The sequence below is a fragment of the Chenopodium quinoa genome, unplaced genomic scaffold (genome assembly GCF_001683475.1).
Source record: "Chenopodium quinoa cultivar QQ74 unplaced genomic scaffold, ASM168347v1, whole genome shotgun sequence".
In the NCBI taxonomy this organism is placed as follows: Eukaryota; Viridiplantae; Streptophyta; class Magnoliopsida; order Caryophyllales; family Amaranthaceae; genus Chenopodium; species Chenopodium quinoa.
This window is the reverse complement of record NW_018744718.1, coordinates 1,630,887-1,645,574: the sequence shown is the minus strand read 5'-3', so window position 1 is coordinate 1,645,574 and position 14,688 is coordinate 1,630,887. Positions and strand designations below refer to the sequence as shown.

Here is a 14,688-nt window from a genome sequence, read left to right as displayed (position 1 = left end):
AGTGAATGAAAGAGAGAAGGAAGAAGAAAGAAAGTATAGGGCGCGTATTTTTTTTTTAAATATGGCACCGGTTCAATTGGCAGCGGTAATGGTGCCAAAAATAAAAAGGGTACCGGTTTGGGCTAAACCGGTGCCTTTTCTATTTGTATAAAATTGCGCCCAATTTTAGGCCAGTTTATGACGCCGGTTAAGCCTAAACCGGTGCCTTTATGGGGATGCCTTTTTGTATTTTTCTACTAGTGATATCATCTTAACTGGCAATGATATCACTACATCCTTGAGCTCAAAGTCCATCTGCATAATGTCTTTAGCATCAAGGATCTAGGAAGACTCAATTACTTTCTAGGAATTGAGGTTACTTATACTTCTCAAGGGATTATTTTGTCCCAAAGAAAGTTCACAAAAGAGTTACTTCAGGATTGTTTTATGGATGTATCCAAGATAGCAAAGTCTCCCCTTCTAGTCAACCTCAAACTTCTTGATGATTTTGGCCCTTTCTATCCAGATCCTGCCTTGTATAGGTGTCTAGTTAGGAAATTGAATTTCCTCACTCACACAAGGCCAGATTTGTCCTATGCTGTTAAAACATTAAGCCAATTCTTACATCAGCCTACGGTTGCTCACATGGCTGCTCTACATCATGTTCTGAGATTTGTTGCAGGCACTGTTGGCCAAGGCATTCTTCTCCATGCTTCTACTCAGCTCACTTTGCAGGGGTATTCTGACTCTGATTGGGCATCATGTCCTAATACCAGAAGATCTATAACTGGTTTTCTGATGCTGTTTGGTTCTTCTCCAATTTCCTGGAAGTCTAAGAAGCAGGGAACTACCTCCAAATCATCCTCTGAAACTGAATACAGGGCTATGTCTGCAGCTGCTTCAAAGATCACCTGGTTAGTCAAGTTACTACAGGAGCTTGGTGTTTCTGATTTGTTGCCTGTGAAGCTTAACTGTGATAATCAAGCTGCCATACACATTGGGAAAAATCCAGTGTTTCATGAACGGACTAAACATATCGAAATTGATTGTCATTTTACAAGATATAAGGTGCTTGAAGGCCTCATTGAACTCTGCTTTGTTCCAAGTTCTGATCAGTTAGCTGATTTGTTTACTAAACCTCTATCAGCTGCTCATCATATGGAGATGTGTTCTAAGCTAGGTCTGATTGATACCCAATCACCCTCTAGCTTGAGGGGGGTATTACAGATACCTGACTGTGCCAGCTCAGCACTTGTTGCCACGTCAGAAAGTTTGTTATAACAAACTTATTTTCTATTCTTATTTTTGTAATGAAAGCTATTAATAGCTTTTCTGGTTGTTAGTTGCATTCAATTACAATAACAGATTCTCTCTCTATCTTTCTTCTTCTGCAAACTTCTTCTTCTTCCTATAAATCTTACTGTAATAGTTCGAAGTTCATCAATGGAGTTTATGGAATTCTGCTAGTTTAATTTCTTCTGTGTTCGTAATCATTTTTGCCATATTTTGTCAGCAGTCAATGCTTGTCACGGCCGTTCGCAACAACTGCATTATTGGCCATTCGTCTGATGGTTTACTTGGTTTTTCTTTTGGTGATGACTGCGATCCGACACCGTGATCACCACTACAATTATTATACAAGCAGAAGGCCAGGATATCCTACTGGTTATGGAGGTTATCCTGCTAGTTATACACATGGTTCTGTAGGACATGTTATCCTACTGATCATGAATATAGTTCTGTAGTTTTTCCAGCTGATCATCAAGTGGTTGTTGGACAACCATAATTGACTAATTGTATTGTTGCCTTTTTTTCTGTTAAGTTTTATATTTTAGTTCTTCATTTTACTTTTCATGTAATACTGTTTAATTACATCCATGTTTCTTATTTTCATCCGACTTTATGTAATCGTATGCTATAGTGCTATACGTATAGTAGTATGGAGGAGTAGTAAATTAACTACTCCTTCCATTTTCAGATACTTGCTCTATTTCTATATGCGCGGAGTTTTAGGAGAAATTGAAAAAAATTAAATATTAAAAAATGAAGGTAGTGGGGTAGGTGAAAGAATAATAAAATTGACAAAAATAATCTCAACTTTTGCCAGTTCGATCAAAATAATCCCAACTTTGGATTATTTTTAAATAATCCTAACTTTGGGGGGTTTCGCTTAAAATGGTCCTAGCCGGTAACCAAACTTGTTAATACAGGTAAAGAGACACATTTCACTACTTAATTGATTGGAAAAAAAAAATTTAAGTGGACAAAAATTATTAAAAAAAAAAAAGGAAGAAACCCAGCCAATAACCCTCACGGGCTCACGAGCACCCTCCCCACTCCCCATGGCCTGCCGGCATCCCTTTGATTCTCCAGCATCCCGCACCCCAAACCACCGGAATTCCTCCCTCACCACGACCCAGCCATCAAAATCGGCGCCCCACACCCGAAAAACCATCCCTTCCTTTTCCCCAACTTGGAAAAAGTCGTTATTGACCGTTGGAGAAGTCGCCACGACGAGATGTGTAGTCGTATCATGTTGTTCTCCTTGCATTTTAATGGAGTGTTTAATCTTGGCCGTTTATAAAATACCGGTGTGGATTTACTGTCTAATTTTGTGGAAGTAACAGTTAAGGGAGAAGGGTGGTTTTCGAATTTTTGGGGGTTGGGATAGGAATCATGGGTAAATTCCGGGGAGTGGTGACCTTCCTTCACGCTGACGCCGGTTTTGGGGGAAAGGTCGCCGGGAAAAGGTGGAGCCGAAGATTGGGGAGGGGATCTGGGCCAGGCCGGTGGGAGGAGGGACGCCGGAGTGTCGGACTTAGGTGGTGGTGGATTGGTGGGGTTGCCGAGGGGGATGAGGTTGGGTGTTCTTTTTTATATATATATTTTATTTATTTTCAGCCACTTAAACCCACAAAAACAAAAAAAAATTACCTCTTTAACAGGTGTAGACACCCATTTGTGTCTCCCCAAAACCAAACCCGGTGATGAGTACCTTTCACGTCGAATCATAATCGAATGAAGTGAAAGTGTGAAAAGTCTACTGTTGCGGATAGTTTTAATTTCTTTTCTCTTCTCTCTGTTTTTGAAAACTTATTTTAAGAAAACAGCCAATCCAGTTTGGTTGTTCCATGATATGGGTCCAATAGTAGTGTAGTTGGATGGGGCTTGACAAGAGCTTTCCAACGATATATTATAAGCCCAATTCCGATGAATATTGAGGAAATTATGGCCAATTTACTAAACTGGGCCCGGTTTGAGCCTTATATGCGGCCCAATGATCTAGGGGAGGGCCTAATATGATTTATCATTCCTAATGAAATTAGGAATGGTTTTAGTCTTCTAGATTCTTCTAGAAGGTTCTTTTTATTCCTAATTCAATTAGCATTGATAAATTGACTTTTGTTGACTTTTCAGAGTTTTAATTAAAATCAAAGAGCATTTTTGAGGAAAACACGATTTTATCCTCCTGTACGGTAATTTTTATCTGATTTTAAGAAAACGCATGATTTTCCAAATCAGAGCCAAACGCCAGCTGTAGCGCCTGGCGCCAACAACCAGCGTTGGCGCTGGCTCTGTTTTAGGTGCGCCGAACTCTGTTTTGATATTTTATCTTTTTGGCTGATTTTCTCTATAAATAACGTATTGAAAACTCCGTTTTCATTCACCTACAACCAGATTTCATCTAAAAACCAGTTTTCATCTACAATCTACCAACTCTCATCAAGATTCTCTTGATTATTCTCTCTTATTCTTTTTCTAAACTAGCTTTTCAAATACAAAATTCCGCATTCATTAGATCTAGATACACCTAGCCATATTCGAAGTTGTCTTCGCCCTAGATGTGAAAGGTTTAATTTCTGAGGGTTTGGTCCCAAATCTCTCTTTCAATTATTTAATTATTTAATTGTTTGTTTATTATTTTCCTTGAAGTTACTAACGTGTGTATTTTGTTATTATAAAGAGGTACGAGGCATCAAAGTAAGTGATTTAATGGTTTTATTGATGTTATGATGTAGAAATCATGCTTAGATTGTTATTTTGATTCCTAGTATCATGTCTAGGGTAATTTTAATATTAAGTATGATTAAAAGTACGATGCCTTTTATGTTCTTCCTAATATTTATGATCGTTAGTATCATATTAGGGTTAAAGCTTTGATTTTTATTGCTTAGTGACATGCTAGGGTTTGTTATTAATCATGTTAGTATCATGCCTAGCTACTTGCTATTATTATGCTTTAACATAATTATCATGATTATGTTATTATAATTATGGTGATTATTATTATGATTAATATGATTATTATTATGATGATTATAATTTTATTGTCATGATTATTATTATTTTATGATTATGTTGCTTGATATTTATTGTTAATGCTTGATCACGCCTTTATTCATGTTTAAAGGTAATTTGTACTTGTAATCACGCTTAATAAGATAATTAATAATCTTGTTAGGGTTAATTTGATTATAATTTCAAGTGATCGCCAATAATAGATTTATTTGTGCATTAAATTCAACCAACATAGATAAACAGGTTTAGGGTTAATCCTATTGATTGCATGTTAGTCAGAAAGCACACATGAATACGATCAGAATAAAGTAGAGGCCTATTATTAGGGCAGGTTCAATCTCTTTTAGGTTGGATTTGTACCTTCATCCTCGAACCCTTATTTGGTTCAAGACCTTATGGAGTTGACGATCTCTTGGATCGTTAAGGGGTGTAACCTTCACCCTGTGAACGGTTTACAAGTTCCTAAAACTTGTTGGCGACTCTTTTGCTCTATCTTCTTCCCTTTTGGACGCCACCGTACTTTAGTGTATGATCACAGTGGGGTTCAAGCAAGGGGATTAACGCTTGAAATTATTCCTGATAGGCGTGTCGCGTACCTAACAAAAATAAACCTAACTAGACCACTACTATGTAGATGGGCAAGCAAGGGTCGGATCCCAAGAGACTATGGTTCAACTAATTAAATAGACTCAAGCAATTACCAAGCAAGTAACCAAATCAAATAAATGGGAATCAATATCTAAAGAACTAATTAAAACGATTAAATCAAAACAATATGACAAATCAATGCTAAAAACATCCAAGATCAAGCTTCACCACGAATACAATTAATGCAATAATCGTTCTACCCCTAACACATAATTCAATTGATTAATGAGGAAAAGTAATCCATGAATAATATCGATGGTCTCTCCCGAGTTATCAATGGCTTCTCTAATCACAATCAAGCCTACTTCCGTGGAATCATGTAAATTAAAGACCTTAAGCACATTACTCTAACTTCCTAATCATCCATTCAACTACTCCCGTGATGAACTTCAAACCCTTAATTGATTTATTCAAATCCGTCAAAACCCAACTCCCGTTGCGATTAAAACAAAGGATTAATAACAATACCAATTATCCCTAATCTAGTATTGGCATAAGCATAATCAATGTAGCATATCAATTACAATTATTATTAGAGAATTTAAAGAATTAAATCATGCATTAATCATATTCAGGTTCCACTAGATCTTGGAATAAAGAAACTACTCACACATATTAATGAAAGCAAAAACAATATTCAACGAAGAAAACATGATTAAAAAGTAATAAAAAGTAAAAGAAGAAATAAAGATGAATACCAATTGCTTTAATGAAGAAAAGTACCAACTGTTGATGAACAAAGATCAAAACTTGAAAGTGCAAATTAATCTAGATCTAGAGAGAATATTAGGGTTCTAATGAAGGTTTAAAAGCTAGAATATAATAACTAAGTATGTTTAGTCGGGATTTACAAAGGGTATTTATAACCCTTAAAATAAGAAACCCGAAAATAGTAAAAATACGCTTCGCGAAAACTCCGTCTGGTCAGACCGGGCAAAGCCGCCCGGTCGGGCGTGACAGACAAACTCGCCTCCTCGCACAATACTCTGCCCGCCCGGTCTGCCAGGGCAATGCCGCCCGGTCCGGGCGGATAGGAGTTGAATTCTTCACTTCTTTTCTTCTTCGCCCTGGCTGCCAAGGCAATGTTGCCCTCCAGGGCGATGGGGGTAAGATACATATCTATGTACTACTTTGCTCTTCTCTTCTCCTTCCTTTGCCCTGGCTGCCAAGGCAATATTGCCCTGGCAGGGCGGACACGGGTATCATCACTCTTCCATCTTAACAAACTCTCGTGACCATCCAAATTAGCCTCGTTCATCCTGAAATACATCAAAAACAACGAAACTACCCATAAAAGCACAACATGATCACAACCAAATCAAAACAAGCTAAAATAAGCTATGAACAATTAATCTAAGCTTGAAAACTACCTAAATGAACTCTAAAAACACGCTCAATATACGACTTATCAATTCCCCACAACAGGTTACCAGTCACTTGGGACCATTTTAAGCGAATATCCCTTAAAGTTCGGATTATTTAAAAAAAATCTAAAGTTGAGACTATTTTGAGCGAATCGGCGAAAGTTGGGATTATTTTTGTCAATTTTTTCTTTTTTTGGACGAAAAGCAAACTCAATTTATTAAGGAGATAAAGCCTCCTAGTAACTGCCAGAAATTTCTTGAGGATATTCCTCAAGCCACGCCCTCAGTTCATTGTAACTCTCACAAATTAAAGATTAGCCGAGTTATGAGCAACTCTATTTCCCTCCCTTTTCTCAAAAGAATAAGAAACAAAAACACAAGAATTGGCCAAGAAAGTTTTCAAAATAAAGAAACGGAGCAGGTATTTAAAAACAGATGGAGTATTTTAGTGTTTGTTGGAAAACGGATTCAAATAGCTTATTCCACTAAACAAGCTCCTTTTAGAAGTTTTTTCATTAATTTATTCAATATCTTGAGGTGAAATTACACTTATACCCCCAAAAGGCCAAAACCCTATCTTAACTACCTACCCCCACAATCAACTTATTGGTCATTTCACATAGTTAAACAACTTTAAGCAATCATTTATCTACCAAAATCTTACATACAATTAGCTACTCCATCCGTCCCAAATGTAGTTATTATTAATGTTTTTTCACGGCATTTAAGAAATAAGAGGAAGAAATGGAAGTACATCAATAAAAGTGAAAAATACATTTATAGACGTAAGTTGGAGAGAGAATGTGGAAAAAAGTACAAAACATGTGCAAAAGTTAAGGGTAAATTAGGAAATACAATGAATAAAATTAAAAAAAGTGAGGAAATAATGGTATTTACATACTATTCAAAAATAGAAACAGGAACAACATTTTGGATTTCCAAAATAGGAAAACATGAATTATATTATGGGACGGAGGGAGAATTTAATACAATTAAATAGTCAAATCACTTAATACAATCATTTAGTCAAATTAGTTAATATAATCATTTAGTCAAAATCAACTAACAAAATCGGATTCAGCTGTAAGAGGCCTCGTACGTGCAGACTGGGTGGGTTGAGTCAAGGATAGGTGGGTTATGGGCAGGGTGGGATAGCTCAACATAGGATTGGCAGCCCGGGTTAGGGGTAGGGTGGGCCAAGTCGTGGGTTGCAGAGTAAAAAAAAAAAAAAAAAAGGTGTCGTCAAGGTTGGGTTTGTTGGTTAAATAGGTGGGTCGAGTAGGTTCGTGGGTGGATCAAGTTGGTTTTTTGGGTTAGGATTAGGTGGGTCAAATGGTAGTTAGTTGTACATCAAATATGTTTTTTTTTAGAGAGCCACCAAGGCGAGAGTGATAAGAATCGATTTTAAGATCTCTTTGAATCGGAAAAAAAACTTTAACCATATGAGTTATCCTTTATTCTCGTATAGGTCAAATAGGTGAGTGTGTAGGCCAGGTGGTTAATTGGTTAAATATCCAAGTTTGTTTTTCAAAATAGTCTCCCAAAACATATTTGGTATGATATTATTTGACCCAACAATAACTTAATGACTACTGATGTAAAGAACCAAAATCTTTTTAGTGTGGCTACTACTTTTATTTTTATTTTTTTTTTTGAAAAAATATAAGATGAAAATTTTCAAAAACTAGCAGAGAATAAGATCTCAAAACTCATTAATACAGTAGTACCAACCAGCTAGGACACACTCTAATCTTCTGATTTAACCCCCCACCCCACAACCCACATTAAAATAAATAAAAGAAAGATTCCAGTAATAAAAACTAAAAAGGAAATAAATAAAGAAAACAAAAATAATGAGTAATAATTCCAATATTTAATTCCCTGAGCCGGGTCACAAAATCTAGCCGTTACACTATCCCACCGCTATCTATCTAATTTCACGTTACACCCCACAACCACTTTTTAAAACATCAATCTGACCGTTACTCTTTTATTCTCTCTCCTCAAAACACTTGACTTCCTCTGCATCTTTTTTTTTTTTTTACTTCACTTCTAACTCTTCTTGTCTTACTTTCTGTATTAGCTAACTCCCTCATCATCATCCTCCTCATACACCTCACTCGATTCGATAAAAATGTCGGTGGCATACGCGTTTGGTAAGGAAGATTTGGCAGTGGATCAAAGCCTTGGGTACCCAAGAGCGTACGCTAAGCTTTGTAAAGATACAAGTATTAGTCCTTATTGTCATGGTCCTCCTTTTACTTTCACTCCCTATTCTTTACATCCCCAAGAGGTAAAATATAAATTATAAATTAAACAATTTTGTTTGGAAATATTATATTTTCTTGATTTTAGAGTGTTTTGTTGTGAATTTGTGATTGCATAATTGATTTGATTGGATTTGTAACATGGTTTTTTTTTTTTTTTTTTTATATAGATATTGTTGGTTCTAGATATTGAATAATTGATTTAATTTTGCTTCTAATTTTAATATGCTTATGGATTATATGATTTTGGAAAATTGAATTGTACTTTCCGAATAGTAATCAAAATTGATTAATGATAACAGGGTAGGTTACAAAATAGGAAATTGAATTGGGCTTCAATTAGTGGAAATAGTTAGCTAAATCAACCATTGACGATCTTGATGCCGTGATTTTGTCGTGCATTTCAAAAAAAAAAATATTGACAGAATAATGAGTAGTATAGTACTTCTATAAAAGTTACTCCACATTTTAGTGATTAAACCATCTTAATTTTATTGGGTTATTGTAGAGTTTAGTCTCTTCCGTCTTTAATAGTCACGCTAATAGTGTAACTTGAACTCGCAATATGTAGAGTTACATGATTATACATTTTGGTGATTAAATCATCTTAATTTTATTGGGTTATTGTAAATGTATGCTTCTTTTAATTTTCTTTCTGAACATTGGTTATGTATGTTTGGATATTTTATTAAGAATATATAATCTGTTTATTTAGGCATCAAGGGCAGAGGAATTAGATGATTTGTTTCCTATAATCGACCCACAAGCGAAACCAACAGCCAATTACAGAATCTTTGTTAGTATAATATGGAAGCAACTCAATCACCTAGGGTAATAACCCTTCTACCAATAACTTTTATTCTTTCTTCAACTAAATTAACCACAATTTCAAGATATTTAACTAATACTTATGTTGTTTTTTTGTGGTGATTGTTCTTAGAAATGCCGGTTTTGATCCGGCCATGTTTCGGGTTGATCCTTATGGCAATGTCATCTACCTTCATGCTGATGCCGCCTCCCCACTCGCTTGGGATATCGATCACTGGTTCCCTTGTTCAAGTACAGAACACTTCTTCTACTTATGTGTACATTACAATTTTCTTTACAAAAAATACTACTGTATATATTATATGACATATTGTGGTACAAAATGTAGGAGGAGGATTGACTATACCAAGCAATTTAAGGATACTTCAATGGCAAGTTTGCAAGAGGAAGCACAATCAGTTGGAATTTTTAGTTCCTTGGTGGGATTTGCAATTGGGCATATCTATTGACCAGTTTTTATCTGTCTTTGCTGCGTCGAATTCGGATTTTAGGTGAATGAATCGATGAGTTAACCTTTTTCCTGTGATTCAGATTTCGATTTTTTGTTATATTAGGATATAATAGTGTTGTTTATAATCTAAAATGTTGGCAATTTGTTTTGGTAGGCATAGGGCATTTAGGTGGATGTTTGCAGCAGGTGAGAACGAAGAGCTGAATGATATGCAAACTGTAGACTCTCATAATTTTCCTCAACCATTTATGGAGTCGAAAGAGCACCTTGGCCTAGCGCCTGCTGCTGTTGTTGCTCGTGCTCGAAAAGAATTTGTTGATTCCACTTTGAGAACATTAGATGTCAATAGACAGCATAGGCCTACTACTCCTATGATAGGTAATAACTTAGCACATAATCAACTAGCTTTTTCAAATATTTTTTTTTAGTCCTGTTTCTGTTATGTAACTTGTTTGTCTAATGATAGCTCCTTCGAGGAAATCGAAGAATGCTGGGTCAAAGGAGAATGAGATGCCTGATATGGCAACAAACCCTTACCAAGCCTTGGTTATGGCAAGAGATTCATTGAAGCGAAGAGAAGAGACTAATAAGATGAAGGCAGAAATTCAAAGTTTGGATGATGAAGTGACTGAATTGAAGCTAAAGAATGAGGAAGAAAAGATGACAATTCAAGAGCTTGAGTTAGCATTGATTAAACGTAGAAGACGGGCTGAAAAATGTCGTAGAGTGGCTGAGGCTCAATCTTCTTACAGAACAATGCTGGAGAAAATGATCAGAAATGCAATGCATCAGTAAGGCCTTTTTCCTCTTTTGTTGCACATTTGTTGGGAATTTTCAGAACTTCTTTTGGTTGTAATCCTAAATTCTAATTCATATTGTTTGTGAATTTTTGTAGGAGTGTGGTTTACAAAGAACAGTTGAGGCTAAACCAGGCTGCAACCAACACACTCATGGCAAGACTGGAAGCGCAAATGGCAATATGTAACTCGGCTGAGAAACAGCTTGCTAAGAAGTATAAGCAAAGGGATGAACTTGAGAAACAAATAAAGCCAGAGTGGGAACAAGCAAGGAAGAGATCAAGGACTGATATTGATGATGCTTTTGCTGAGGAGAAACAAGACCGAACACTAATCTACTTACCGAGGATCAAGTCAAAGACACCTTCACACAAGGAGCTAAGGAAGTTCCTAGAAGAAGAACACAACTTGTCAGAAGAAGCCCTTTTGATGATTGAAGAGAACAGAATAGAAGAAGAAACAGAAGAGACACCGAGACTTACATTAGACCCCGAGATAGAAGAGGAAGAAACAAGTCATAATGTGGAGGAGTCAAGTGTCAAATTCCCCTTTGCTCGAGAAGTAGATGATGATGATGAGGAATCGAGGAAGGAGAAAGGGAAAGGCAATGTAGAGAAATGGTTACATTTGCTGCTGGAAAACACAGAAGGCGAAGATAATTTGAATTTTAGCCCTCCTAAAGTAGCTCAAGAACCCGAGACTAGCAGCAATACTGATGAAATCATCAAAAAGCTCAATGAAAAATTCCCACAGAAGGAGATCAAAGTCCTGAAACCTCCTGTTTCTGATGGAAAGAAGAAGAGTGTAGAGGTTGAAACCAGTAAACCGAGGTCAATGAGCACTCCTAGGAGATCCATTTCGGTTGAGCCAAGAAGCCATGAAACAAAAAATGAAAAAAAGAAGGAAGAAATTGTTTCAGCTGAAGTTAAAAAACCAAGGGCAATGAGCACTCCAAGAAGATCCATATCATATCAGGCCGATATCACTAGCAAAGGAAGTGAAGCAAGGAAGAGTTTAGGAGCAAGGAGATCCATTTCTTCTGAGACTGAGAGTGAAGCAAAGAAGAGTTTTGGAGGAGGGAAAGATAAAGGGATTGCTAGGACTGAGAGCGCGAGGTTCTTCAGGCAACTCCCATCTTCTCCTTCAAAGATATTAAATATGAGAAAGGGGGTGGATTGTATAAGAAAGAAGCCACTCGTGATAGACGATGATGAAGACTATAATCATATTGATGAGAATCATTATCATTCGGCTGGTGACAACTTCCTCAAGTCATCCATCAAATCCATCAAGAAGGCTGTCAAAATTTAAGTTGTAAATTTTGTAATGTAAATTATTTCCATATTCTTTTTGTTTGTTGAGGTTGATATTCATTTGTGTGTGAACTTAAATTTCATTGTCAGTTTGTTTTTCAGACTGATATATAGAATAACAGCTTGTTGTTAATAAACATAGTCTTATATAAGGTAATATTACTTTACTTTTCTTCTGAATGGCATACATTACTTGACATATCCAAACTTTTGACTCTACAGGAAGACTTGTAGCCTTGTAGGCCTACAAGAAGACGTATGTATTTCGTACAAATTAACAAGAAAAACAAATATATAAATCAGTGTTATTATGCTGATGGTAATTAAAACAACAGACTTCGTATTAGAGTAAAGAAACTTGAATTGATCACGATAGAGACTTCCTCCATCTGTGTGAGTTCTTGCCCTTGGTAAGAGGGGTATGCCTTCCAAACCCGACTTCCTCAAAATCCCTCTTTCCTACATCAGTAACACTAGTTGAGCCAGAAATTAAAATGAACTTCTTCCATCTAAAGAACCCTTTCTTTTTCTCAACCACTTTCTCCAGCTGATTCTGCAGGGTAGTTATCTGGTTCTGAAGTCTGACAACATCCTCCTTTAACCTCTTGATCTCCATATGCTGGACTGAAACCTCCCGTTTAGACTGACATCGGCCTGGTGCATCATGCCTATTAGAGTTCGGGCTTCTAGCCATAGACATAGGGCCACTCCAGTCCAGCTGCCGGGAAATCTTGTTCTGTTCTGTAAACAGGACTTGCACTACTGCTCGAACAGGCAATCTTTCGTTCTGTGAGGCATGTAGGCATGCTTCTGGAGAGAGTTTTCGACAATCAATTAATCTGCATAGAAGCTTCCTTTCTTGCTTTGTTACCTTAATATGTGCCTGTACACCCACAAAAAATGTCTAATAACTTTTAAACAATATGTATATCATTCAGAAGAGACCAAAAACCAGCACTACTTGCAAAGTTGTAATGCAGTATTAGAAAATTGGACTCTTTTTAATCAGAAAAGATTCTGTTTCAGTAATAACAGGCAATAATTTTTTGGGCTCTTCTACTATTCCCTCCCCACAAAATTATGTCTTGGCATTTTCACTTGTAGGACACACCATATAAATTACTGATTAATTTTGCTGTCTTTCATATCACTATATCTATACATCAACCGACAATCATATACTAAATCATGCTTATTTCTTGCCTAAGTACGCGTCTGATTGTCAATATGTGAGACATTATATTGATTATACTAGTATAAACCCTTATTAGAAACTATGTACAACCTGAAATTACTAACATCTGTTGATGGAAAAATGCTGTGCATTATACTAAAATCATGTACTAGTAAATAAGACAGGAAATTTTGCTGAAAAAGGGAGAAATAAGATAATTAAAACATAAATGAGAGGACAAAAACAAAGGCTAGTATTCCGTACAAATACACAAAAACACAAAAAAGGAGCTATGAAAGATTACCTTGAGATAAGTATCAACAGCGCGATATAGTCCATCATCTATGGCTCTAGCATGGGCAGGGAGGGCACCAGCAAGCTGAATGAACTCCTCCAACTTCAAATTTGAGTCCATCGCGACTTCAGCTAAGTACGAGTCCATTAACTTAGCCACCTTAATTAAGGCCGCGCTACTCCTAACACCTTCATCTAATCCAACAAACCTCTTTACTAACCTCATGACTAGCTCCACATCAAGCAATGTACTACAAGTGTGATTAAAAGACGGTATCATAATCTCCTTCAATGTGGCTTGGTCTAATTGCCATGACACCCTTTTTTCTAGCTCTTCTTTATAGGTGAGCTCAACACCAACCATGTTAGCCACCCTTAGTAGCCTTAGAAGGAAGTTACATGGGACGGTGTCATTCTCCGGGGGAGGATTCCTATAAGTGTTTCGACAAAGAAGCGTTTCTTCCTCCAAGCGGATGTCACGGACTCAGGGGAGGCTGATGGGTCGTCCCCCTCAAGTGTCATGACATCCCTACTCTCGGATAGTTCAGGAACCCACTTAGACGCGTAGTGAGCAATGATCGAGCCAACAAGGTCAGGGCGTACCCCCTTAGACTTTATACCGGAAAGTGTCTTGACAAAGTAGTCCATGTCAAGAATACAAGCATCATCTAGCCATTGCTCACCCGCCAACTGCGGTGGGTTGCCTGCAGAGGTCTTCGACAAGGTGACCCTATTATTCATTTTTTGGCCTCTACTATATGGTGTGTGTGTGTTACTAATGTGTAACATAACATAAAAGAAAGAAATACCTAGACTACTATATAGCACATAATGTTTACAAGTTTCGGAGGAGTAAAAAGACGATTATACCCCTCGAAAAGTACACATATTGTACAAAATCTACAAGGGTATTTATGGAATGAATTAGTTGAGGAGGATGGGTGATAAAGAAGAGCTCAACAAAGATAAGAAAGGAAAAGACAATGTAAGATGCCTACCCTGCCTTCAAGTCATTATCCAAACAAGGGTTTTATTTTTTGTATAGAGTTTAGGGGTTTTGTTCTTTGTAATACTAAGTAAGAAATAGACATGGAGAATATTGCATTAATTGTTATTTGTCATATTTTTGGGCTCTATTTTAAGAAATTACCTCATTGTATTCTTATCTTTCTTCCTTCCCATCACTTTGTGTGGGAAAATTAGAAAGTTGTTGCACAAAAAGATAATGTGAGTGATGTATTTTCTATAAAATTCCAAACCCTTTGAAAATGAAA

General features: G+C 36.7%; 1 protein-coding gene and 1 pseudogene across 1 annotated transcript; one reads left to right on the top strand and one right to left on the bottom strand.

Moving 5' to 3' along the window:
* The first annotated feature begins 7,360 nt into the window (after positions 1–7,360).
* Positions 7,361–12,030, top strand: LOC110703302. The gene is made up of 7 exons (XM_021881089.1): positions 7,361–8,583; positions 9,273–9,388; positions 9,498–9,616; positions 9,714–9,876; positions 9,991–10,214; positions 10,303–10,627; positions 10,732–12,030. The coding sequence occupies exons 1-7, from the start codon at positions 8,425–8,427 to the stop codon at positions 11,942–11,944; spliced, it is 2,319 nt and encodes a 772-aa protein (XP_021736781.1). The 5' UTR covers positions 7,361–8,424; the 3' UTR covers positions 11,945–12,030.
* An 84-nt stretch (positions 12,031–12,114) lies between these two features.
* LOC110703303 lies at positions 12,115–14,543 on the bottom strand (annotated as a pseudogene).
* Between the last annotated feature and the right edge of the window lie 145 nt (positions 14,544–14,688).